At 36.7% G+C, this 25,902-nt stretch overlaps 1 protein-coding gene across 1 annotated transcript in view; it reads left to right on the forward strand.

The window, feature by feature from the left end:
* WDR64 (WD repeat domain 64) overlaps positions 1 to 25,902 on the forward strand; it is an 87,445-nt gene that overhangs the window by 20,482 nt on the left and 41,061 nt on the right. The window contains exons 9-14 of the mRNA XM_074316790.2: positions 6,688 to 6,767; positions 11,844 to 11,983; positions 17,471 to 17,597; positions 20,300 to 20,448; positions 22,850 to 22,973; positions 24,940 to 25,112. Coding sequence (XP_074172891.2) covers positions 6,688 to 6,767; positions 11,844 to 11,983; positions 17,471 to 17,597; positions 20,300 to 20,448; positions 22,850 to 22,973; positions 24,940 to 25,112 — 793 coding nt within the window. The remainder of the gene's footprint in view (positions 1 to 6,687; positions 6,768 to 11,843; positions 11,984 to 17,470; positions 17,598 to 20,299; positions 20,449 to 22,849; positions 22,974 to 24,939; positions 25,113 to 25,902) is intronic.

Genomic DNA, 25,902 nt, shown 5'->3' on the forward strand with positions numbered 1-25,902 from the left:
AGACAGCTGACTTTGAATAGCATGGTTAAACATTAATTAATAACTATTAATATATAGCAACTACATGTTAATAGTTATCTTACTATGTGGTGATAGTATATTAATATATAGTAACTATTAAACAGCTATTATATTTTAATTTTCAGTTTTAAAAATTCATTAAGATATATGTCACAGATGTGGGTAAACCTCAAAAACCTTATGCTAAGTGGCAGAAGCCAGACACCAAAGACTGCATATTGAATGATTCCATTTGTCTAAAAAGTCCAGAAAAGGCAAATTCATAGAGACAGAAAGTAGATCAGTGGATGCCTAGGAGTGCTGGTGGGAGCAGGGGACCCAGTGGGCAAAGGGAACTTTCTGGAGTGATGAAAATGTTCTAAAGCTAATTGGGGTGATTGCTATCCAACCCTGTAAGTTTACTAAAAATAATCGAATTACATACTTGCAAATGAGTGAATTTTATTGTCTATAAATTATACCTCAATAAAGCTGTCTTTTAAAAATGCTTGAGACTTCCAGTTTCCAGTTTGGCATGTAAAGCATTTGGAAGTCAGCACTCAGTCCTAACAATGGACACATATTTTTCCCTTATTTAGAAAAAGATGAAAACGTTTCTCTTAGCGTGTAACAAATTGCACTAAGAAATGAATTAAAAACTTTTTTATGGCAATTTAAAAACAATTTCATTTCTTAACACCAGATCTGATTTCACAAATATCATTTGTATGGCATAATTAATTGCAGTTTCACTTAGTTTCTGTAAAATAATTAACTGCTAGTAATTACAGTCTGGCCCTTTAAAGTGCATTTCTGAAATATTTAACTAAGAAATAGATGCAACTTTACTTTTAATTTGATCTTAGACGATGTTGGCAATTCATGATTTATATTTTTATTACATTTATAACCATAAAGAAACACTGAGAAAGCATATGCAAATATAATATGCCCTTGTGGTCCTATAGAAGATATATATTCTACTCAACAGCCAGAAAAAGGATTGTCATCTCCAGGATGCAAAAATGTACAATCATATTTTTAGCAGCACAACTATTTCCAGTACACTTACCAGGGTAATTCTAACAGTCAATATGGCAACCAGAAAGCTATACAGGTCATGTAGTTCAGCCTTTAATCCAGAAGTGTATCAATTATTCAACAAATACTTACTAACTCACTATGTGTTAAGCACTGGGGATGATACAAATATGTTTAAGTTATGACCCTTGTCTTCAAGTGTTTAAGATCTAAGTGGAAGACAAGAAATACAAACAGAAAATCAGTAGAATGCTGGAGCCAGCTCCTGTCAGCTCATGAGAGCTGACTGCTAAGATTTCAGGAATTTGTCAAACTTGTTTAAACACTGCCATCATTAAAAAGTAAATTACATAAGCTCACAATTCAATTACATTAAAAACAAAGGCAATAAATACTTAAAACTCGTCACTTCCTATTTATTTTACTACATTTTACTATTACCTATGTGTTTGAGGGTTTTATGTCCTCGAGAACATAGAAATACTATATAAAGATGTGCAACTGTATGTCTCTTCCCAACTACGTGTTCAGAGATGTCACATTGCTAGTTTGAGATCAGCCATGGTAGGACTATATGCACCATGGAAAACAGCAAATGCTATAAGCCAGTGACACTTCGCACCCCCACTTCCCTGGCCCCGGCTGAATGTTAATCATGTACCATCACACTACAGCATAGGAAAAACGTAACTGAGTGGGAGTGGAGTGGATAAATAGTCACATTAAAGAAATGGCATTTACAAAGGGAAGGAAGTGGAAAAGAAGATAGTGAGTACTAGAAACTGTAAGTGGGGCCATGTGATTGGAGTACAGAAAGGGAGAAGAGCTGGGAAAGATGAGGCTGGATGCACCGAACATGCAAAGGCCTGCATGCCACACTAAAGCGTTCACATTTTCAGCTGCAAGCTACAGTAAGCCTTTGAATGCTTTAGATAGGAGAGTGGTAAAGTATGTGCTTTGACAGATCACCTTAGCAGCCAGGTGTCGAATGAAGAGGGAAAAGGTAAACTGAAGAGAGGGAGACCACTTGGGAATATATGGTACTCGTTTAGAAAAGAAGTGTTGGAAGTTTTAGCTTAACCAGTGGAAGTAAGGATGGAGAGAGAACAGATGCTTATATAATTTAGAAGAACTGGTGACCTACTGGATGAGAGCAATAAAGGAAAGAGGAATCTAAGTTTCATTTTTCGTTCTCAACACTATTTATTGTGTGCCTATTATAGACCAAAACGTGTTCTAAGAAGTGTTACAAGGTTATATATAAAAGAGATTAACTCTCTCCTCTCCTGGAGCTCATATTCTAGTAGGAGAGACATATAATAAACAAATAATCAAACACACAATATAAGTATGCCATGGAAGTGCAGTCAAGTTATGGGACGGAGAGTGATGCGAGGCAGTAGCTCTGATGGGACAGTCACAAGATTCTGCTCTAAGGAGGTAACATTTGAGCTGAGGTCTGATGAGGTGAAGAACAAATCACGCAAATGTCTAGGGGAAGCGTTAGAGCAGGACGAGGTGCCTGGTTTCTGGTTGAGGCCCGTTTGCATGGCTGTGCTATTTACGAAGACAGAGGGAATATAAGTGAAGGAATAAGTGTGTGAGGGAGCAAATGAGTCATTTCAGCCTCCTATTTATCATCCAAGTGGTTTTGGGCAAGTTCCTTATCTGAACCAAAATAATCTCATTTATGAATGGGAAATAATATAATACCAACTTTCTTAACTCACAGGATTTTTGTGCTGCTCAAATCAGCTGAGATGGGTGAAAGTGTTTGAAAATTGTAGAACGCTGTAACAACTGAAAGTATGATTATTTATTATAGACATTTAAGTTCTTTCATAAAGAATGGATTTTTAAAGTACTTTGATTTCCATATGCTGTCAAAATTCATAGTCATAATAAATACTCCAATACTGGAGAAAAGGAAAGGCACGAATCTTTTCCTTTGGGAACAAGTTGTAGGGCCAATATACCTTTTTCCAAACATTAGGATCTGCTAATTAAGTGGTTTTAAGTGAGGTAGTAATCTTTTGTATCTCATTCAGATTGGATAACCTTTTTGTCAGGGAAAATATGCCCTTCAACTATCATGATTCTAGGCAAATCTAATGTTTTTGTTTGTTTGTTTGTTTGTTTGTATTTTGGTGGAGTAACTTCAGGAGCAGAATGCATTCGTTACTCTCTCACACTCTTATTTTAATCCTTTTAACCCTTGTATCCCATTCCATTTTCACACACACACACACACACACTTACAGGCAAGCATTGTATTGGGTTTAATATATCCTTTTGTTCATATGTTTCCTTCAAAATATATGCTTGTGTGTATTTTTAATTTATGTAATAGTATGCAGGGAATTTAAATTCCTACTCTCCATAGTGTTCCATAGATTTGGTACTTAGTAGTTGTGAACACTTCGATTATTTAGAAGGATTTATTTTTTCAACTAGCCCGGACTTTCTGCTTGGCTCTGAAAAGCATCGGTTCTGCAATTGTCAGGAGTTTGTCTTTGAGCCCAATTTTGAGCTTCCATATCTCCTGGAATTTGGCTGATGATACATTCAGTCCAAGGGAGTCAGGAAACTGTAAAATAAAAACACTCAGGCCGCCTCAGCAAAGGGTGGTCATTGATCTATTCAGTCAGATTCTGACTAAGCTTTTCAACCACTTCCTTGGGCCAATGTCCTTGTAAATCTAGAAGCTAAAGTGAGTTCTCAGTGATTCAGTGTGATCATGTTTTCCTGAACCACCAGTGCCATTGGAGAATTATCTGAGTAGGAGGCGAGTCGGGTCCACTCCATCCCTAGATTCAGCATATTCCTAGTTCATTTCCTAGAATGAGTCTGCAGCTGAACCAGATGAAACTTCGTTTATAGTAATATGTAACCAGCCAGCTGTTAAAATGGGAGCCAGCACAGCTCCTGAAAAGGCTGGAAAAAATACTTATCTCTGAAAATTTCTATTTCAAAAATGATGATTATTCTGGTTATCATTTTGTATGATAATTGCACACACAGAGTTTTGTACCAGCAAGAAAACGAGCACCCGCAATTAATTATGCCACGTAAAGCCTGTTGGCCTGTTTGAACCTTGAACCCTTCGAGAGCTTGACAATTTTGAAGAAATGAGCTGATAACTACTGGGCATTGCTTTTTATCGGTTTCCCAACTCAGAGGCAGATTATTATATCGGAAAGGGTATAGTGCCGCTCAGTAGGGCTGTTCTGGATCCAGACAGAACTGGGTTTTGTCCTAGCACTAGTTTTATGACCATTGAACATATTAGCATTTAGCGCTTCTCAGCCTCAATTTTATCGTCTTTAAGTGGGAGGGAACCTTGTAGTCTTCTGAAATTGACCTAAGTTAATGCACAGAAAGTGCCTGACTTAATTTCGGGCACAGAGTGCTCAATAAATGTAAGTGCCTCTTTTTGTTTCCTTAATGAAGATACTGAAAAGCATTTTAAAGAAAAATACAATTTGAATATTGAGGACAACAGTGGAGCAACTATAGGCCTGTATTGCTTTGGGCTTCGTGTTTCTGCATCTGGAACAGGAGACAGAAAACCCCAGCAGCCAAATCCAGCAGGCCATCTGTTTTTGTAACATCTGCAAACTAAGAATAGCTTTTACATTTTTAAATGGTTGAAAAAAATCAAAAGAAAAATAACATATCATGACCTATAAAAAGTATATGAAATTCCAATTTTTTGCTCATAAAGTAGTATGGGAACACAGCCATGCTTTCTCATTTATGTATTATTTACAGCTGTTTTCATGCTACAACAACAGAGCTGAGTGACTGTGACAACAGACACTGGATGGGAAAGTCTAAAATATTTATTATCTGGTTCCTTAAAGCAAAGGTTTGCCAACTCCTAACCTAGAGTTTTCCATGGCATTCTCTATTGCTCTTTTGGAATGACACCTGATAATACAGAGGGAGGACCACTTTGAAAAAGATGCCTTTACCTGAGGTACCCTGAAATATCTTACTTCACATCATCAAGGAGAAACTAAAAATGCTTTCTTCCTTGTCCGCTGATCTCACTCCCAACAACTCCCTCCAGGACCAAGGGGAGAAAAGACACAAGGACACACTGCTTGCTCAATGGCCCTTGTTCTTTAGCAAGCACACGTTCCCCCTGGAATGCCTTCACAACCCCAATCATGTAACTTGTGTCCCCATGGAGTCCCCTCTTGACCTTCCATCTGATGACCCGGCTTCCCTCTCTGGATGAGAGCTTGCACGTGTTTAACAACAGGAAAGAAAACTGAGATGAAGTCTGCTGTACTTCAGGCAGGGTCTTTTGACAGTAAAGTGTTTTTGTTTGTTTGTTTGGGGTTTTTTTTTCATAGTTTGAAGAAATTATTTTAAAATGTTTCTTTTTCAAAAGTGCTATTATATCAAGAGTCCCAGGGAAGAAATCCAGAAGTAACTTCCAAGAATCAATACATTTCTGATCTGTGTGACTCTGGAAAATGGTATTGTCAACTAGGTATTTGTCCCTTCAGGGTGTTCAAATATTTATTGGGAGCCTTCTATAGTCAAAGTCCCATGGTATCTACATTTTATTACAGAATAGACGACATGGGCCAACATATGTACTAAAATTTTACAATAGATATGCTTTATTCCTTAAGAGAAAATAACATGGTACTAGGAGATAAAAATAATACAAAAGACATTTTTAGTTGTTGTGTGTGTGGGGGGGTGGAATTCAGCAAAGGCCTTTTAATGAGAGAGTAATATTAAGCTGACAGCTGTAGGAAAACGGGTGTTTATGTGGTTAGGCTCTGGGAGAAGAACATCTTTGGCTCCTGCAGAAGCTCTTGAGGAGGAAAGAGCAACGTGCAGCCAGAGAGGAGGCTGCTGAGAGCAGCGTGGCTGGATCATGAAGTGGGGGACGAGGGGGGAAAGCGCTGAGCCCAGCAAGGTGACAAGGATGGCCTGGGTCAGGTCAGCCAGATGGAGGAACCTGGCTCATCTTAGAGCTTCGGGAAGCCACTGGCGAGAGTGACAGGATCTAACTCACATTTTACACAGATCACGCTGACTGTAGCATGACTTGGGTAGGAAAGGGGAAAGAATGGGCTATAGTGGGAACTGAGAAGTTAGCAGTTTATTACAGTTGTTCTGGCGAGAGAGGATGGAGGGTTGAACCAAGATACTGAGGTGGGAATGGGAAGAAGTGAGAGTTCAGGTATTTTTTAGAGGCAAAATCAACAGGACTTGATAGAAAGCTGGATGTGGGTGGTGAGAGAGGAGGAAGTGTCCAAATGTGTTCCTGGCATATGTGCTACCAAATGGACTCACTTAGCCACCCAGTGTCCTTTCTGGATTAAAACATGATGTATCTCCGCCCATCCTTAGTCCCAGCACAAGCGCAAAACAAAGGTGGAGCCTGGAATTTTTTTCTTAAGTAGAAACAATACAAAGTACTGTGCTAATATCACCACAATATGGAGTAAATAATATGGATTCTGCAGGTCAGTGAGGATTTAATAATCACTTATATTTTCTGTGGGTAAATGGATTTATAACCAATGAGAAATGAGCCTATTGAATATAATGTATTTATAAATTGTAATTAGCTTCATAAAGAAAAATATATAAGGTTTACTTCAAATTTGTGTTTCCCAGGCCTGTCAGAGAATTTTCCATGCCACGAGGAGCAAACACTTTTTGTTACTGTATAAAAGCAAATGTGATTGTCACTGGAGGTAAGAGAACAGTTTATGTTGCACAGAGATTTTCTACTTCGCAAACAGTGCTCTCCTTAATTAACATAGTCATAGAATATTCATAAAGTTATAGAACTTCACCACTGGATAAACCTTTTAGAGAATTTAAAAGCTTATATTAAGTCAAATCTGTCAGCCTTTTTCTTTGTGACTTCTGGATTTGATGGCACACTTAGAAAGGCCTTCCCTAGCCCAAGAATATGTGAAACAAATTCTTCTGTATTTTACTATTGTTTTCTATGGTTTTGTTTTATATTTTACCTTTAGATCTTTATCTAGAACTCATTTCAATGTGTGAGGGCATGTGTTCCTCACCTGGGACCCATGCGCGGCCTTTAGAGGAGTCACATACCTCCCTGAAGCTGAATGATACTTGTGTGTTTATGTGCACTTTTCTGGAGACAAAGTCCAAAATTCTATCAAATCGTCGAAGGGGTCCATGACCGAAAAAGTCAATAGCCCATGGTTTAGAGTTAATAGAGAAGAGGGTCAAGGATAGAGCCTTGAAAAATACCAACATTTAAGGGCTAAGTTGGCTAGTAGATAGGAAACCAGGTCATCTGATGAGAGTAAGGGGAAGATGATGCTATAAGAAGCTGGGGAAAAGTGGAGGACTGGAATATTCTTTGAGCCTCAGATTTCTCATTTGTTCTACTGGGGTTCTACTACAGAACGATGGCTTTGAGCCTGGGCTCTGGGGTCATACCATCTAGATACAAATCCTGGCCCTCTTACTAGCAAGTTGTATGACCTTGGGCTGGTTATTTAACTCTTCTAAGCTCACTCTCATCTGTAAAGTGGAGCTGATAATAATACCTACTTATAAGGTTATTATAAGAATTAAACAAATTCAAATAAAGTACTTAGCACAGTGTCTTCCACATAATAAGTGCTCAACAAACAACTGCTAATAATAGTACTAATACAAAAAAACAAACACCTACCTCCTATGGTTGTGTTTAGATTGAGATAATGTATGCCTGGTACATAGTAGGTTCTCAATAAATACTAATTCAATCCATTTATAACACATATGCAAAATTACTTTGACAGATATCTGGAGGTATTGTTGAAATAAAATGAAATCTGAGATTCCATTTAGGAGGTTGCTACAGAACTCAGGAGTGAGATGGTGAGGGTCTGAATTATTGGAGGTGCCCTGAAAAAAGAAAAGAGCCAGTCTCAAAGGCATGGGAAATAAATTATTCATAAAACCTGGAGACAGAATGATATTGGGGCTTAATAAGTTCTAGAATAGAAGTTCAAGATCAAGATGCCAGCAAGGTCGATTTCTAGTAAGGGCTCTCTTTCTGGCTTTCACATGGCCGTTTGCTCACTATCGTGTCACATGGCAGATAGAGAGAGAGCAAGGACCTTGATGCCTCTTCTTATAAAGGGCACTGATTTCATCATCAGGGCCTCCGTCTCGTGACCTCATTTCAGCCAATTATCTCTCAAAGGCTCCATCTCCAAATACCATCACACTGGGGGTTAAGGATTCAACATATTAATTTGGAGGGGTAGGGGAGGTGCGTAATTCAATCCATAGCAATTGCCTGAGAAATAGAAACTAAGAGTCACCTGTGCCCTGAGTTTTTTCAGCCTGCCTATAATAACACTCCAGGACCTAAGAACCTCTGAAATAAAACAGCTGACCTTATCAAAGAAGTCAGGTGAACATTCAACACAAATTTATTTTTTGTTCAGATACATGTTTTCCTACTGTTTTGCCAACTGATAGTTAAACCTCTGAGCTAAGATACATCAACGCAACGCTGAAGTTATGGAAGTGGTTCAATAAATACTTGTTGAACTCTTACTGTAGCTTCTACACTAGAGATACCAGAATAAACAAGAATGGTCCAGACAAATAAATACTCAATTACAAAAGATGACAGGAGTAGGGCCATACAAGCAGGGCACTCTGTTTTGAAGACTATGAAGAATGACTATTAATAAAAAGACTGTATGTTTTGAAGACTATGAATATTTCAGAATGTCTATTCTGAAATATTCTTGGAAGGACAACTATGCTGAGATTTTAAGGATAGATTGAAATACTCAAAGGAGAAAAAGAAAAAGGTACAGAAAATAGTACATTCCTTTTACATGGGCCCAAGAAAATAATCACAGAATTACGGAAGCATTTGTGTCTATCACATTTGCCTGGCTTCTCAATATCTGACTATCAAGTCACCTAATTCTCCTCCATACCTGACTGGTTCTGGATAAATATATTTACATAAAAAAATTCAACATACATCAGCAAATTCATCCTGTGGGTGGCAAAATATATGCTACCTGATTAACTAAAATGACCATGCTGAATTTCAGGTATTTTATATGTAAATTGTGACTCTTTATAATTTAGCTTATATATAAATTGTAACAGGTAACAATGCTATTATACATCTTTTTTTCCTAGGGTCTTTCATAATAAATAAAGTGTTTAAGAATGCATCATAATATTCTTAATGTGATACCATTTTCTGATATGTGATTCTAGACAAATTACATTTAAATCATTAAATTAAATCATTTAATTAAAATCACTTAATCTTTAGGAGTTAGTTTCTGTCTGTTGTGAGATATGAGAGTTGGATTATTTAACTTCTAGGGTCCTAACTTGAAATCTTTTGATATTTTTATGACTCTAGTTCCAAGAAGACATTTAATTATTTGTGAAATAAAATATACCATATCTTAAGAATATTCTATTTTAAGAATATTTTGTAAACTATTATACATGGTTTAGATTACTTCAAAAAACAATTCAATAACAACTATGCACTAGTTCAGGTAACACTAGCTGCCATGACAACGAAGGCCCCAAATGTATAATGAATGAAATACAATGGAAATGTATTTCTTTTCAGTCATGTAAAATCTAAAGTCAGTTCTCATAGTTCACTGGCTTAAAGTCAGTAATCTGACCACACCTAACTGCAAGGGAATCTGGAAAACGTAGTCTAGCTGTGTATCCAGTAAGAGACTATGAGTTTGGTGAGCAGTTAGCCAGTCTTTATGGTAAAACTGTGTGTGTGTGTGTGTGTGTGTGTGTGTGTGTAATAATTAAATTTTTATTAACTTTCAATTATTAATATCAGAATTCTAAGAGATCATGGGTAAGTTAAAGGATATGGTCAAATAATTCACAGGAGGAGGTACAATTAGCAGATACACATGGGAGAAAATATTTAGCATTAGCTATTATATAATTTAATTAAACTATCATTTTAAATCTATAAAAATTGCATATATTTTAAATCATGATAATATCCATGTGCTAGCCAGGGTTTGATGAAACTGGTATGTTCATATATAGTTTATGGCCTTGGAATTTAGTACAGCCATTTTGGAAAGTAAGCTAACAATATGTTTTAAAGCCATAAAAATATTGATAGCCCTTCACATAGTGATCCCACACTTGGAAATTCATCCTCAGTAAATAATCCAAAAGAAGAAAAAGACCACATAAATAAAATAACTATTACAGGGTTGCCGAATAAAGTGAAAAACTAGAATTAGCAGAACCATTTATCAATAGGAAATGGTTAAGACATTGTAATGTAGCAACTAAAATGATAGTTACGAAGACATGAATCTGTGGACTTCCATAAATGTAAAAAAATATAGTAGGTATATATTATGTTAATTATGTTTTCTAATTTTAATTATGTTAAATATATAAGATTTATATTTTTAAAAGGGCACACATTGTTCAGTTATAAGGTGAATAAGTTCTGAGGATCTAATATACAACATGGTGATTAGTTAACAACACTGTATTGTGTAATTAAAAGTTGCAAAGAGTAAATCTTAAAAGTTCTCATCACAAAAAAATGGTAGCTATGGTAAGTGATGGATGTGTTAACTAACCTTATCATGGTAATCACCTCACAATATAGTATACAAATATCAAATAATCACACTGCACACCATAAACTTACACAATGTTGTATATGAGTTACATCTCAATAAAGATGGAAAGAAAAAGAAAGCAACTTTCCTTTCAATCTACATATAATAACAAAATGGCAAACCCAATCTACAAATTTTAATTTGGTCTGTCTCTCTGTGCATTCAATATTGCATGTTGTAATTTCCTGTTAAAAATACATGTTAAACAGTGATTTTTGTATTTTGTCAACATTTATAACATTTTATGTGTTTATCAAAGATAAAAATTAGTGACAGTGATTTTTAGTTGTTGAGAAACAGTAATCTTCCTCAGTACTTCCTGAAAATAATGTAAGTATTTAAATATGAATGGAAAAGTGTTATTCTAAACTCTGAAAATAAAAAGTATATTTGTAAGACAGAAAAAAAATTCAACAATAATTTTCTATTGGAAGTGGACTAAAGATTATGGGGGAAAGAAAATTTTTAAATAAAAATTGTACCCTTCTATATTGTATAAATACTTTTACCATGTACCTGCATGATTTTAACAATTAAACAATAGTATCTATGCAATGATAGTAACTACATATAAATTATATGTTTATGGATATATACAAGCATATATATATATAGACATATATATATATATACAAATATATATATGCAAATATATATTTGCATATATATATGCTAGAAAGGAAGATGGAAAACAAAAACAATTGATTTGTTATAATGGTATAGATTACGTGCAACTTTCCTCCTTTTGCTTTCTTTTTTATTATAATATTTGCATAATTTAAGAATGAAAACAAAGAACAGCTGCCTTGAATACTTTTGGGAAGTAAATAAAGTATAAATAATACACTAATGAGTAGGAAAGTATTAAATCAAGAAAAGGACTCATGAAACATTTATGAGAATTCACATTTGTATGTGTAAATACAATTATAACAAAACAGCCTTGACAAGAAGAAGCAGATCCCAAAGAAGGCTAGCCTCTTAGCAAAGCAATCAGACTGCATCCTGGAAGAAACAGACTGTGATTTGCTATTAGAAGAAAGATAAGGATATCACTGCGTAAGAGACAGGCTCTTTAAACTGTGACCACCTCTATCCCTGAGAAAATGAGTAACTGTTCCATCTCCTTTTCAGGAGACGATAAAGTGCTCCGGTTGTGGCACCCCAATATCAGCACCAAGCCAGTGGGGAAACTTGTGGGGCACATGTTCAGTATCACCGAGATCGTAACAAATGAGAAAGATCAACTCGTCATCAGCCTTTCCTCTGCAAAGGTAACAAAAAGAAAACAACAAAAATGAAACAAAACTCTTTTTTCCCTTAAAATCAATTATTGAAAAATCTGGAATACATACAATTTTTGATTGAAATAGCTGATAGTCACTGAGAAAAACATTAAAGTGGAAAAGGAAATGATGAGCCACTGTTCTGTTTCTGTTGATTACAGCGTGAGAAAGGACTTTTTTGTTGTTGTTGTTGAGGTTTTTGTTTTTTTTTTGAGAAAGGACATTTTTAAAGACAGGAATAACAAGAATACAACATAGGGAAGAGAGCCAATGCTATCCTCACTAGTAAAATCCAAGAGGTCTCCCCATTGCAGACAGGAACATTATTAAATACAGAAAAACTAAGGGTTTCTATTAGGCTGCTGTCACTAAATAGTATTCAAAACATTCTAACCAATGTAATAAAAGTTATGAATGTTAGAAATGAGAAGGCTAAATTATTGTGATTGCTTGAAAATTTTGATAAAATCAGCGTAAAATTTTAGAATAGATCAGTTTAATAAGGTGGCCAGTTATAATAGCAATTTATAAAAATAAATTTCTATGTAAGAGTAGTAATCAGTTAAGAAAAATATGGTCAAAGGGATACCAGGGTAAAAATTATGAAATATCTAAAAAATAACCTTAAGATGCAATATTCATTATGTGTATAAGATAACTATGAAATTTTTCTGAGGTATTTTCATTTAAGAACATGAATAAAGGGACATTCTATGTTCCTACATGGGAACATTCTGTTGTAAGATGTTCTCAATCAAATTAAGCTATATATTTAATGCAATTCAGGATTATTTAAATATCAGTTTTCCAAGTTTAAAGTTAATGTAAAAATATCGATATACAAGAATATCCTAGAAACATTGGAAAATATAATTATCAAATGTCACTTTCCCTGTCAGATGTTCGTTAAAACATATTATAAAGCCACAATAAATAAAACAGGGGCAGTAGTTAATGCAGGAATAGTTAGATATATCTATGAAACAAAATAGAAAATGCAAGAATTAGTTCATGTGTGTATGGGAATTCTATAGATGATAAAAGCAGCATTTCAAATCTGTGAGCAAAGGGTGGTTTTGTTCATTGAGTGTTGGGAAAACTGATTAACTATTTGAGGGGCAAATATGTAATCAGATCATCATAATAAAGAGTAAAATACATTCCATATGGGTTAAAGATGTTAAATGTAAAACACAAAACCATAGAAGTCCTAGAATTTTCCTGACGAAAATACAGGCAAATATGCACATAGCCTTTAGCGCAATTTCTAAGCATAACACCTATGACTAAAGGAAAAATTAATGTGACTACATAAACATTTAAACTTACTGTAAACTATAATAATAGCCATCATTTATCAAATGCTTACTAAGTGCCTGGCACTATGCTTAGTATTTTGCATACACAACTCATTTGATGCTAATAAGAACCCTATAAAGTATTTATCATATATACTTGCACATGTAAAGAAAAATGAGACCTAAATATTTTGTACAAAGTCACATAGCTACCTAGTAGCTAACTATAGCTGATCCCATTATCTGTCCCCACCCCAGACAGCCTCCTTATACACATAAAAAAGGTTAAAGACAGACAGCATGGGGGGAGTGGGGGGCAAAAATGCAACAAAAGTGACAGAAACTAGAATAATATCTTTTTTAAAAAATATTTTTTCAATTACAGTTGACGTTTAATATTATATTAGTTTTAGGTGTACAGTAAAATGGTTAGATATTTATATAACTCGAGAAGTGATTCTCCTGATCTTAAATAATATTCTTAAAACAACAAATGAAAATTTTTAACAAATTGGTAGGGGAAAAAAGGGGGAAGGGGAGGGCAGAAAACATGGACATGTTTATACAGTGCTGTTGGGGATAAAGCTGGAAAAAAGTTTTGGGTCTTTATTCTAATAAAATAATCAGATAAGTGGCCAAAGATCTATATAAAATAGTGTTCTTTGCACTATTGCTGCCATACTGCACTTCCTACACTATGGGCTTGGAAATCCTCACAGCCAGTCAGCCTGAGACTCACTCCCACCCACTGATGTGCCCAAAGCAATCAGGTCTCAACTACAAGAGGGCACACACAACACCTACAAGGTACACTCTGGGAGCTCACAGCTCAGGTGATCAGGGAGACTGCACCTCTCGGCCATACAGGACACATTCTACATAAGGCCACTAGGTGAAGACTGAGAGACATAGCATATCTACTTAATACATAGAAATGAACACAGAGAGGCAGCCAAAGTGAGGAAACAAAGAAACATGTCCCAAATGAACGAACAGGAGAAAACTCCAGAAAAAGTAAATGAAAAGGAGGCAAGCAATAAACCAGAGATTGAGTTCAAAACACTTGTTTTAAGGATGCTCAAGGAACTTAGTGAGAACTTCAACAAAGAGATAATAAACATTAAAATTTTTTTAAAAGACATAAAAACCATAAAAAGAACCAGTAAGAAATAAAAAATATAATACCTGTAATGAAGAAGGAATCAATAGCAGAGTAGATGAAGCAGAGGATTGAATCAGTGATTTGGAAGACAAGGTAGCACAAAACACCCAATTGGAACAACAAAAAGAAAAAGAGTTTTGAAAAATGAAAATATTTTAAGAAACCCCTGGGACAACATCATATGTAGAGCTAACAGGAAGAGAAGAGACAGAGTAAAGGATCGAGAACGTATTTGAAGAAATAATAGCTGAAAACTTCTTTAAACTGATAAAGGAAATAGACATACAGTCCAGGAAGCACAGAGTCCCAAACAAGATGACCCACAACAAGACACAACATAATTAAAATGGAAAAGGTTAAAGACAAAAAGAGAATCCTAAGAGCAACAAGAGAAAGGCAACCAGTTACTTACAATGGAGCTCCCATACGATTTCTGGTTTCTCAACAGAAGCTTTGCAGGAAGGAAGGGATTGGCATAAAATACTCACAGTGATGTAAAGCAAGGACCTACACCTGAAACTACTTTACCCAGCAAGGCTATCATTTACAATTGAAGAAGAGATAAAGAGCTTCCCAGACAAGAAAAAGCTAAAGGAGTTCATCACCACAAAGCCAGTATTACAAGAATTGCTAAAAGGACTTCTTTAAGAAGGGAGGAAAAACATAAATATAAATAATAGAATGGCAATAACTATGTACCTACCAATAATCACTTTAAATGTAAATAGACTAAATGTTCCAATCAAAAGACATAGAGTAGCTGGATGGATAAGAAAACAAGACCCATGCATATGCTGCCTACAAGAGACCTGCCTCAGATCGAAAAACACACACAGGCTGAAAGTAAAAGGATGGAAAAATATATTTTATGCAGATGGAAATGAAAAAAAAAAGCTGGGATAGCAATACTTACATCAGAGAAAATAGACTTTAAGACAAAGACTGTAATAAGAGACAAAAAAGGACATTACCTAATGATAAAGGGATCAATCCAACAAGAGGATATAATCCTGGTAAACATCTATGCACCCAACATAGGAGCACCTAAATATATAAAGCAAATATTGAGTGACATAAAAGGAGAGATGGACAGTAACACAGTCATAACAGGGGACTTTAACACCACATTGACACCAATGGACAGAGCCATCAGACAGAAAACCTACAAGGAAACAGTGGCCTTAAATGACACACTAACCCAGATGGATTTAAGTGATTATTTTAGAGCATTCCACAACAGAGCAGCAGAATATACATTTTTTTCAAGTACACAGGGAGGGCTTTCCAAGATAGACTACATGTTAGGCCACAAAACAAGTCTCAATAAATTTAAGAAGATTGAAATGATGTCAAGTGTCTTTTCAGATCATAATGGTATGAAACTAGAAATCAATTACAAGTAGAAAATTGAAAAACACACAAACACATGGAGGCTAAATAAAATGCTTTGAAACAATGAGGGGGTTAACAATGAGTTCAAGGAAGAAATCAACAGGTACCTTGAGATAAACGAAAATGAAAACAAAACTACCCAAAATCTATGGGATATAATGAAAGCGGCCCTAAAAGGGAAAATCATAGCAATACAGGCCTACCTCAAGAAACAAGAAAAATCTCATGTAAACAATCTAATACAATCAAAGGAACTAGAAAAAGAACAGCAAACAAAGCCCAAAGTAGAAGGAAGGAAATAATAAAGATCAGAGAGGAAATAAATGAAATAGAGTCTAAAAAAAAAAATACTAAAGATCAATGAAACCAAGAGCTGGTTCTTTGAAAAGATAAACAAAATTGATAAACCTTTAACAAGACTAACAAAGAGAAAAACAGAGAGCACCCAAATAAATAAAGTCAGAAATGAAATAGGAGAAGTGATAATGGATGCCACAGAAATACAAAAGATTATAAAAAATACTATGAGCAATTATATGCCAACAAATTGGACAATCTGGAAAAAATGGAGAAATTCCTAGAAACATACAATCTTCCAAGACTGAATCAAGAAGAAACAGATAATCTGAACTGACCAATTGCTAGTAACAAAATTGAATCAGTAATCAAAAAATTCCCAAGAAACAAAAGTCCTGGACCGGATGGCTTCACAGGTGAATTTTACCAAACATTCAAAGAAGACTTAACATCTATTCTTCTCCAATTATTCAACAAATATTTTAATTTAATAGTTTAATGATAACTATTTTAATATGAAAATATTATTTAAGGCTGATGCATGCTAGGAAATATAATCCTTGAAGAAATCACACTTTTTTCCTGAAATTTAATCACACTATCACTTGTTAAAAAAAGAGAAAATGAAGAGTAAGACCAGTAATTTCAAGTGACAAAGGGTAAACTTGACCTAGTTTTGCTGGATTTGTTCTCTCTATTCTCTTTTATCATCCCAAGTTCTAGCTGAGTAATTATAGTTCCCTTTCTCAAAGGAGAGCTTTAATAACCTATTTCCTCATACTATTACTATATTTATATATCCCTCAAAACTGCTTTCTTTAATTCTTACATCCCTGGGCAGGAGGAGGGGGTTGTTCTTAGAAACCTCATCTACATTTCTAGAAAACTCATTTAGTAAGATGTTCCCATCTTCTTAAGCCATGAAAAAGCAATTTGAAACCCCCCACCTAAAATATGTCTTCCCTCTATTTTCTAATCCATAATGTAAAGAGAAATGTGCTTTCAATTGAACTATAAATCGTAATTGGTCTTTTATTATTTCTCCAAATTGTTAAAGAATAATAAATACTATGTTTTCCCTTCCCTTCTGTAATGATAGAAACTCCAGTTGTTTTAAGCAAACTTTTAATCACTGCTGCTATTTTCTCTGATATTAATGAACAATAATTGAACTACGAACCAAATTAGAGTTTAACAGATATGAGCTCATTATATAAATCATACTTTGCTGCAAGTTTTTAAGAGCATATTACAGACTGGAAATGCATCAGGTAAATAGCTTTGAGTGGAGAAGGTAAAGGTGAGCTGTATGCTTTATTCCCCCAGGTTTTCAGGGTGTGGGATATACAGACTCTTTCTCTACTACAAGTCTTCCATGACAGCCAGGGAAGACCAGGAGACATGCAGATTTACTCCATGATATATGATTCCAATCACAGCATGCTTATCACAGGTAAGTGTACTTATCACAGGTAAGTGTACTCGATTAATGGCAAAAGCTCATCTCTTGACGTTTCACCTCTTTTTAACTAGCCCTTGAGTACAAACCTGGAGAAAAACAAAAAAACTAGAAGGGGAATTTATAAACCTTGATTCATCACAGTACATTTTAATTCAATTCCTCTCCTCCTCGTATTTCCATGGCTGGTGGGTTAAATGTGCAGCTGGACTTCTCTGAAAATGCCATGTCAGTGCTCTAAGTTCTTGAATCTAGGAAGATGTGGTGTGGGTTAAGCAGAAAAGTGGGATGTAACCTGTTGCTAATATAGGGCAAATTCAGGTCTGTTTTTACTCTTGGGTGCAGAAATATGGTCTACTTTGGAGCGGCTGCACCTGTTTTCTTGAGAGAGGCAATTTGGCCCCAGGCATTCTGATACTGAGACAGTAATTACTCAGTAAGAAGGGTGCTTCTACACAAAGAACAGAGGAGAGAGAGGATAGCGCTGAATGACAGATCCCCAGTGCTGATGCCAATGGATTTGTGGCCTCCCTTTCTTGCTGCCTCTTACTTAGAAACACATGCTTACTAAAGAGACAAAGGACCCTGTTACGCATTCAGGTTGAACACTGTTTATATGCATACCCTCAGGCTTTAGAAGAAAGAAGGACCATATTAATAATACTCTTCCTTCTGGAACACCAACCCAGAACGCATCTCCTAAGTGACTACCTGATCTGACTTCCTCTGGGATAAATTAGGGCAGGGAAGTGGTTGGTGCCATCTTTGCTGTTGGAAAATACAATTATTTTGAACTTTTCCGTTTCTTCTGGATTAGGAGTGAATTAGCACTTCATGTTTGATACATAATTTTACATCTTGTTAAACAGAACTTAATTCTAGTTGTAAGCGGCCCTAAAAACCACATACTAGCGACTGCAAGCAAATTTTCTCTCTCAGTGCCCCAACTTGCATGTTTTATTACTGGGCTCATCGTTTCCATCCCATTTATCATCACAGTAACTAAGGACTCAAGCATCAAGACAAAAAAAAAGGGGCGGGGGGGGACAGAAAAATCAAGATTTCTTCCTAATTGTATGTAATTGTGATAGTATTTTGCTGACAAAAATACAGAGCTCTGCATATTGCTTCATCTCTAAAATCGCATATATTGACTACAGCTGTCAACTTGACATCAGAATTACATGAAGCTTCCCTCTCAGATTTTAATTCATGCTTTGATTCAAATGAAGCGGCCATAGTGATCTTCTTAACTCCAATGACAGCAGCACTACATTCTGGAAATACTTGTAGAATGTGCTGTGTCACTGTCACTGGTGTTGTTACTGTTAGTGCTCTTAATAAGACAGCGACCATTTGTATAGTTGTTTTACGAAGTGCTTTCATGTACTTCATTTTATTTGATCTCCACCATCACTACGCGAGGTAAGAATTATTATTTATCCTATTTTATAAAAGACAAAACTGAATCTCAAACAGTTCAACTGACTAGTAGAAGCACTCAAGGCTGAAAGGTAGAGCTGGGATTCGGTCCCACAGCTTCTGATTCCTGACTCCACATTCTTTCTCGGTACTGCGTTATTTCCACAGCTGTAATACAAAGTGCCAAAAATGTAGAGGATTGCCATCTTTCATAAGCACGTTGAGATTTGTTGATGTCAGTTCTGTATAAAGTTAGTCACAGTCAATATAACGTTAGAGGGTCGACCAAGAAGCTGCAAGTGTTGTTTGATTAGCTGGTTATGATATTCCTCATATTTGCATATTGAGGTATTGGAACTGAAAAATATTCTCAAGAGAGGCATCGTAGGCCTTCTCTACACTTGAACAGGTTTTATATTAAAATTTAAACACCTTAGGAAAGTGTTTAGTAACTCCTGCTGAAACTTTTCCTAAAGCTGAGATTTCTTTGGAGAAACTAGAGAAACTCGATGCAAAGGAAAAACTATCCACATCAAAAATTGGGAAGAAATTTAATTTTTGTTTGAACTACGGGATGCACTGGAATTCTTATTTATATTTCCAGACATTACAATTAACCAAGATTTTGAAAGTTTAATCATACTCACAGATTGCTGTATTACTATAAAGCCAAACCTTAGAAGAATGCAGGTAAGGAATACCTACCCTCCATCTGTTTTACTATGATGATTTGGAAAATAATCTTATTTAATATTAATGTTGCAAGAACTGGCTTGCAATCATTCTCATTGGTTACATTTAATAAGACCATGTTTACAGTGTGATTCAGCATGCTTTGGTTGAAAAGGGCTTTCTAACAATAAATTGCAATCACTAAGTGGCAGTTTACCTTCAGCAGAAAGCTGTCTCCATTATTACTCTTCACCAGATGGAGAGGTGTGCGGTAGGCACGCTAAAGAGGAAAAAAGTAGACTATAAAAAAAATAGGAAAATGGGGTCACTGCAAAGAGGTTAGCAACAAAATCCAAATGGCCTGCACTTGAAAATTAATGAAGCCCAAAATGAATGCTTTTCTCTGGCAGAACCACATTTGCTTTATTTATCAAAATTGTTTTGGAGTAAATGAATGTATTTTCACATCATTAGACTTCCCAGGCATTGATATTACTAATCTCACTGGTTGGCTGTTTCTAAACACAAGTGGTTGGATAAAATTCTTTATGATTCAAAACTTCTAACATTGGGTATTTATGAGATTGTTATTTCTATTCCAGGATCTAATGTTATCGACATGTATCCTTTGACTCGAATCATACAAGACACAAAACAGGTTCCTCACACTCATGAACGAGAAATCAATGTCATGCTTTACAACAAATACTTTCACCAAGTACTTACTATCTGCTCTGAATCCATAATTAAGGTAAGTACATATTGACTCTTCAGAAAGAAAAAGGCAAAGCAGATAGAATTTTCTCTTCTTACTGATAAGTCTTTGAGTCTGATGAGACCCTATTTTTAAGCTTTCATGAACACATGAAAACAAGTATTTGAAGCCAGCTCTGACTGCTTGGTATTAAGTCACATGCTCATTAAATAAATAAAGCTAGTTGTTACTATTAAAATAGGAATTTTTAAGAAAATATGTCAAAGAAAGAGAACTAGTACATATACATGTATGTTGTTTTTTTTTAACTGAGCTATGGAAAGAGGGTATGTTAAGAAGGGAATTGATAGATGTTTCCTATAACCCCCAGAGGTGTGGGATATCTGCCAAGTGCCTTCACCCATGACCTTATTTAATCCTCACAATCGTTCTCTGTGGACAGAGTTCCATTCTGAAGGTGAACAAACTAGGGCTCAGAAAGATCAAGCAACTTGCCCCAGCTCACACAACTAGTAAGCGTCAGGACTGGGATATGAACCCAGGTTTGTCTGATGTGAATCCCCACGTCCTTCCCTCTGCATTCCTCTGGCCCTGCCATGACTGTTCCCCAGAGGCCACGGTACTTGACCGTCCTAAGGGCATGTGTAATTACGACCACTGCAGTCATGTAGCAGTGATGGCTCAAGGTGTTTGCTTCTGGTGTCCGTCCTTTTATTCTACACATGCCCTCCAAAAGGAGACAGGGAGCAGTAGAGAGCACTCCTCTGCAAACCCCCTAATCCCCTTTAATCGTTGATCTCTGCATATCTGCTGGAGATTTTCTCAGGCCAAATCTCCTGAGCGCAGTTGTCACTATTTTTGGTAATGCCTACAGAGTTAGTAGAGGGAACTTAAAACAAACCTGTCCTGCTTTCATGCAATACGACCTCTTAAGGGGAAAACGTCTTCCCCGTAGTGCAAGGTGAGAGGAAGACATCTAGGTGAGTTTCCATACCTGACTGGTTGGAGAGGGACCATACATCAGGCCAGGAAATGAGTGACCTCTGAAACCTATCTGTGCAGTGACACACATTCCTCTTTCTCCCGTAAGGACTCTGTCCTATACCTAGGGGCGCACAGAAGTTAAGAGCATGGCCGCTGGGGCCAGACTGGCTCTATTCAGATAGGCTCCACCACTTCCCAGTGGGTGGCCTTCTGTTATCTAGCTTACTATTTCATCAGTTCCATCTTTCATCCCAGCTGCAACAGCATTTTTCAGTTCCCAGAAGAACATGCACCTTCCCACGTCGGGCCCTATGCTTATGCTGCCCCTGCCTCCAAATAACTTGAGTGAAACCAAAGTCATCCTGTGTTGCCACTTTACTTTTATTACTCGCTGGCAGTGTCATTTACATATGAACTTGGCAGCTCCATGAAGAGGGAGAGATTCAGACTCTGAGGGGCTGCATGACTAAAGTCCTTACTGTGTTTCTAAAGCGAGATAATGATGAGCCTTGACATGCTCTGGATTTTCTCGTCACACTCAGCCTAATTACACACACGGGCTTCTCTGAAGTCTCAGCCTCCGCTCCTCCCATCTCCCCCTAACTCTCCCTCTCACTCTCTCAGTCTCAGGAGCTGGGCCCGTTTCCCTAATCAGAATATTCCTTGGAAAAGTTAGTGAGCTCCTTCCTCAGGGTTCTCTCAGATTCCAGGCTGTTAACCACAGATCCCGTCCAGTGACCCCTAGTTAATTTGGATGAGTGTCAACAGAGAAAAAAAACGCAGTTTGATTTTTTGCTGAACTCATCGCTGTTATATTTCTATCTTGCTTCATGCTTACAGTGGCAATTGACTACTTCCTCCACAGCCAGGGGTTTCCTGGAATAGAGTCAGTGCCTGTCTCAGCCACCTATCTATGCAACAAACATGCTCCAGGACAGCACAGTAACTATTAGGTATCACTGCATCTTCTAGAACTTTCTTTGATCAAATCAACATTCATGGCAGAATGTTGGGAAAGGTGTTAGATGTGCATAGTATCAATTTTGATGCTGTCTTAAATATTGTAAAATTTTTTATGAGTTAAAAGATAGAGTCTATCATGGGGGGCGGGGGGTTCACACAGTGTGAGGGATATAAATGATAAACGTCTAAGTTTTGCTTTGTCTTGTGCACCTGAAACTAATTAAAAAAAATAATAAATTTGAAAAAAAAAAAAAAAGATAGAGACTATCATATTACAGAAACAAACAAAATCCAGTAAATATTATTTACAAGAAACACTCTTAAAATTCAAGCACAGAGAATAATTAGAAAATAACTAAACAAATTAAGGTGACTAATAGTTACTAATATTAGATAAGTAAATTTAAGATAATAAACATTATTAGAGATCATGAGAGTTACTACACAATGAAGGCATATGCATATTTGATTTTTTTATTCTTACCTATAGGTGTGGGAACTTGAGACTGGCCTCCAAATATACCAGATTTTAGACCCTCATGGCTTCAATGTGGAATTGACTTCAGCAGCTATTGATGAAAGTGGATTTCTTTTTGCTACAGGAGCATATAATGGTCAGACTAATATCCAGAATATAGCCTCCCTGTTTTAGTGTTCTGAGAACTTGTTTTAGGAACTCGTTAGTTGTTTGGGTTACAGGGAGAGAATGAGTCAGGCTGGGATATGTAACCATGCCAGTGAGACTGCAGTGCCTGACTGAAGAGTGATAAACTTTTCTCTAATTAATCACTATCATTAATGTCCTGACAGTGATGTTCAAAGTAATCAGTTTCTTACATTATATTAGGTTGGTGCAAAAGTTTTTGCAGTTATTTTAACCTTTTAAACCACAATTACTTTTGCACCAACCTAATACTTATACAGTTTGCATAAGTTTCGCATATACAGTCTCATTCCATCTTTGGTGGGACTGATCTGTGTTGCACTGACTCATTGTATCTTTCTACGTTGGGTACTATCAGCTAAGAGATAGACATTGGATTTTCAGTGATTGCTGATGATATTTTTATTGACAGTACATTTGGGGAGCCAGACAAAATATCCAGCCAACTTGGTCGTATAACACCTAGAATTCTCCATTGGACTTGTTTATACGTGTGAGCTCTTTGTGGGCATGTGCCATGTGCACCCAAGAGGATACCAGGCTCAGGTTGTGCCATGTTGTTCGATGCTCATCATGCTGTGGAGCATTGCATGGAAATCCCTAGAACTCGGGAGCTCAGCCTGCCTCCTCTCTCACCTCATCTTGTTCTGAACTCCCAGGGAAGAACTGCTTTACTGTAGTGCAACATGCATGCACTAGCAGAGCACATTTATTCTAGGGACATGTTTACTAAATAAACTCTGGCCAAATTGATGGATTGAGTGAATATCCTGATGCAAAAGTGTGATTTTTGAAAGTGTGAGCAGATAATACACCTGAAATGAAATCGTTAACTGCTGAGTTGATGGTGTGTGAATAAATGCAGCTGCTCCTCACATGGGACAGTTGTTAAGAAAGCAATCCCACTGCTCTAGAAGCACTCCCTGCAAATGTGAAAATTAGTCATAATAGAAATTCTGAGCAATGTACACAACCATTATCAGACATAAGCATGAAGAGGTTCAGTATGACTGAGATGGTATTATGTCCATGCAAGCAAGTGATACTTTATTTTGTAAGTGCTAGAGTCTAGAGTTCTTTTAAATATTGTCAGATAAGAGATGGAAGGCCAAGTGCTGTGCAGGGCAGTCCACTAGATCTGACCTTGAGGTGACCTCCATAAGAACCCCTGTTGGAAGATAATTCTCTACACTGAGTTTTTACTTAGAAATAAGCATTCCACAACCACACTGTTTATCACTGCTCCTGGCCCTTTCATCAACATCCTCTAAATTAAATGAAGTTAATTTAAAAATAATTATGATTTCAAATGCAAAATGAAAGTCAATACTTCTTGTGTATTTTTCCTCATGTAACCAAAAAAATAAACAAACAAACAAAAACAAAACAAAACAAAAAAACCCCTCAAAACTTGATAGTTTCCTATCTGCTGGGATTCTCTGAAACTTTTTATTACCCAGTGTCAGAGAGCTAAAGTCCTAAAACATGTCAGTACCTTCAGAACTGTGACATTATTACAATGATCTTTTACTATTAATAACTGTGGCATGATATTAGATATAGAGACAGATATAGGGGCTTATTTAGCAAAGCATTGGGAAAATAAAGGCAGAAAAGAGCCACTGAAGACAGAAAGCTGAGGTCAGAGAGTCTGAGAGTTTCAATGAAAACTGTCCCAAATTTCAAGACGTTGGCTAGTCCTGTTCCATCAGTTTTGCATCAGCCTGTGACAAATCAACGTAAACAGAAATACATTTTGTGCACCTCAAGGCTAGGGCGACTCACATGTCAGTAGGAAATAAATATAGGATGCCTTGTTGGCAGAAAGCTTTCAATTAGATCAATTTTCTCTGAGGCAAAAGCCAAGCTTTCTAGCGATTATTTTTACCCACAAAGACTTTCCTCTGTGTGCACAGGAACAGTTAAAATCTGGGACTTTGGCAGCGGGCAGGAGATGAAAGTGCTGCCGGAAGGGAAGGACTGGAAGGAGGAGGAGCATTGGCTGAAACGCCTGATTTTCCTGAAAGCGCAGGAGAAACGGCACCTGATCCTTGCCTTGGAGCGCAATGGGAAGATCAAAATGATCCAGGTTTGCGATCCCATTTTTATATTTGCCCTCTACCTGCTCTTCTCGGGAACCTCAGCTGAGTCTGTGGACAGTTCCCATTTCACTCCTCTCCTGCCAGCCAGCTGAGGATGGTATCTGTCCACCCACCTTTCTAGGATGGCCCTAATTCACCTTGCCCAGGTCCAAGCAAAGAGCAGAACAGAACGGCTGCTCAGCCACAGCATCCCGCCCACCCCTCATTTGCTGAAGGATGAGTCAGGTCCTCTGGTTAAATTCACACACCGCTGCCACTTCTGACAGTGTTATACCCTCATCTGGGGATAGTTCACAGGCAGAGCTGCCCCCCAGCAGGCTCTGTAAGAGGAAGCAATGATTACTCTCTGTCCCTTATAACCCAAAATGCATTCAGGGATACTCAACTCACTTTTTCAGTCTGTCACCAAAATTGCTTTGTTTGCTTTAATGATGCAGTCTGCTCAGGGCTGTGTTGGGAGGTTTTCCTGTGAGTCTACTACCACCTAGGTAATTAGAATGCTAATGCCTTCTTATATTTAAAATGAAGGCTGGGTCATTTATCCTGCCTACTGAGTGGATCCTTCCCTGCCTAGAACTCAAAGAATTTTATTATTATTACTATTACTATTATTATTATTATGCCCCTTCTGAAATATATTATCCCCCTTCTGAAAGCTAAGATCAGAAAAATAAATCTTGACTTAGGGTACCAGCACTGATAGAGATGACTGACAGCCCCACTGCTAGAAAACAGGAGAGAAACACTTCCCCGATTCAATGTGCTCTTCCCATGCTG

Source organism: Rhinolophus sinicus, chromosome 6 (assembly GCF_057876585.1).
Source record: "Rhinolophus sinicus isolate RSI-liver-muscle chromosome 6, RSI-T2T, whole genome shotgun sequence".
In the NCBI taxonomy this organism is placed as follows: Eukaryota; Metazoa; Chordata; class Mammalia; order Chiroptera; family Rhinolophidae; genus Rhinolophus; species Rhinolophus sinicus.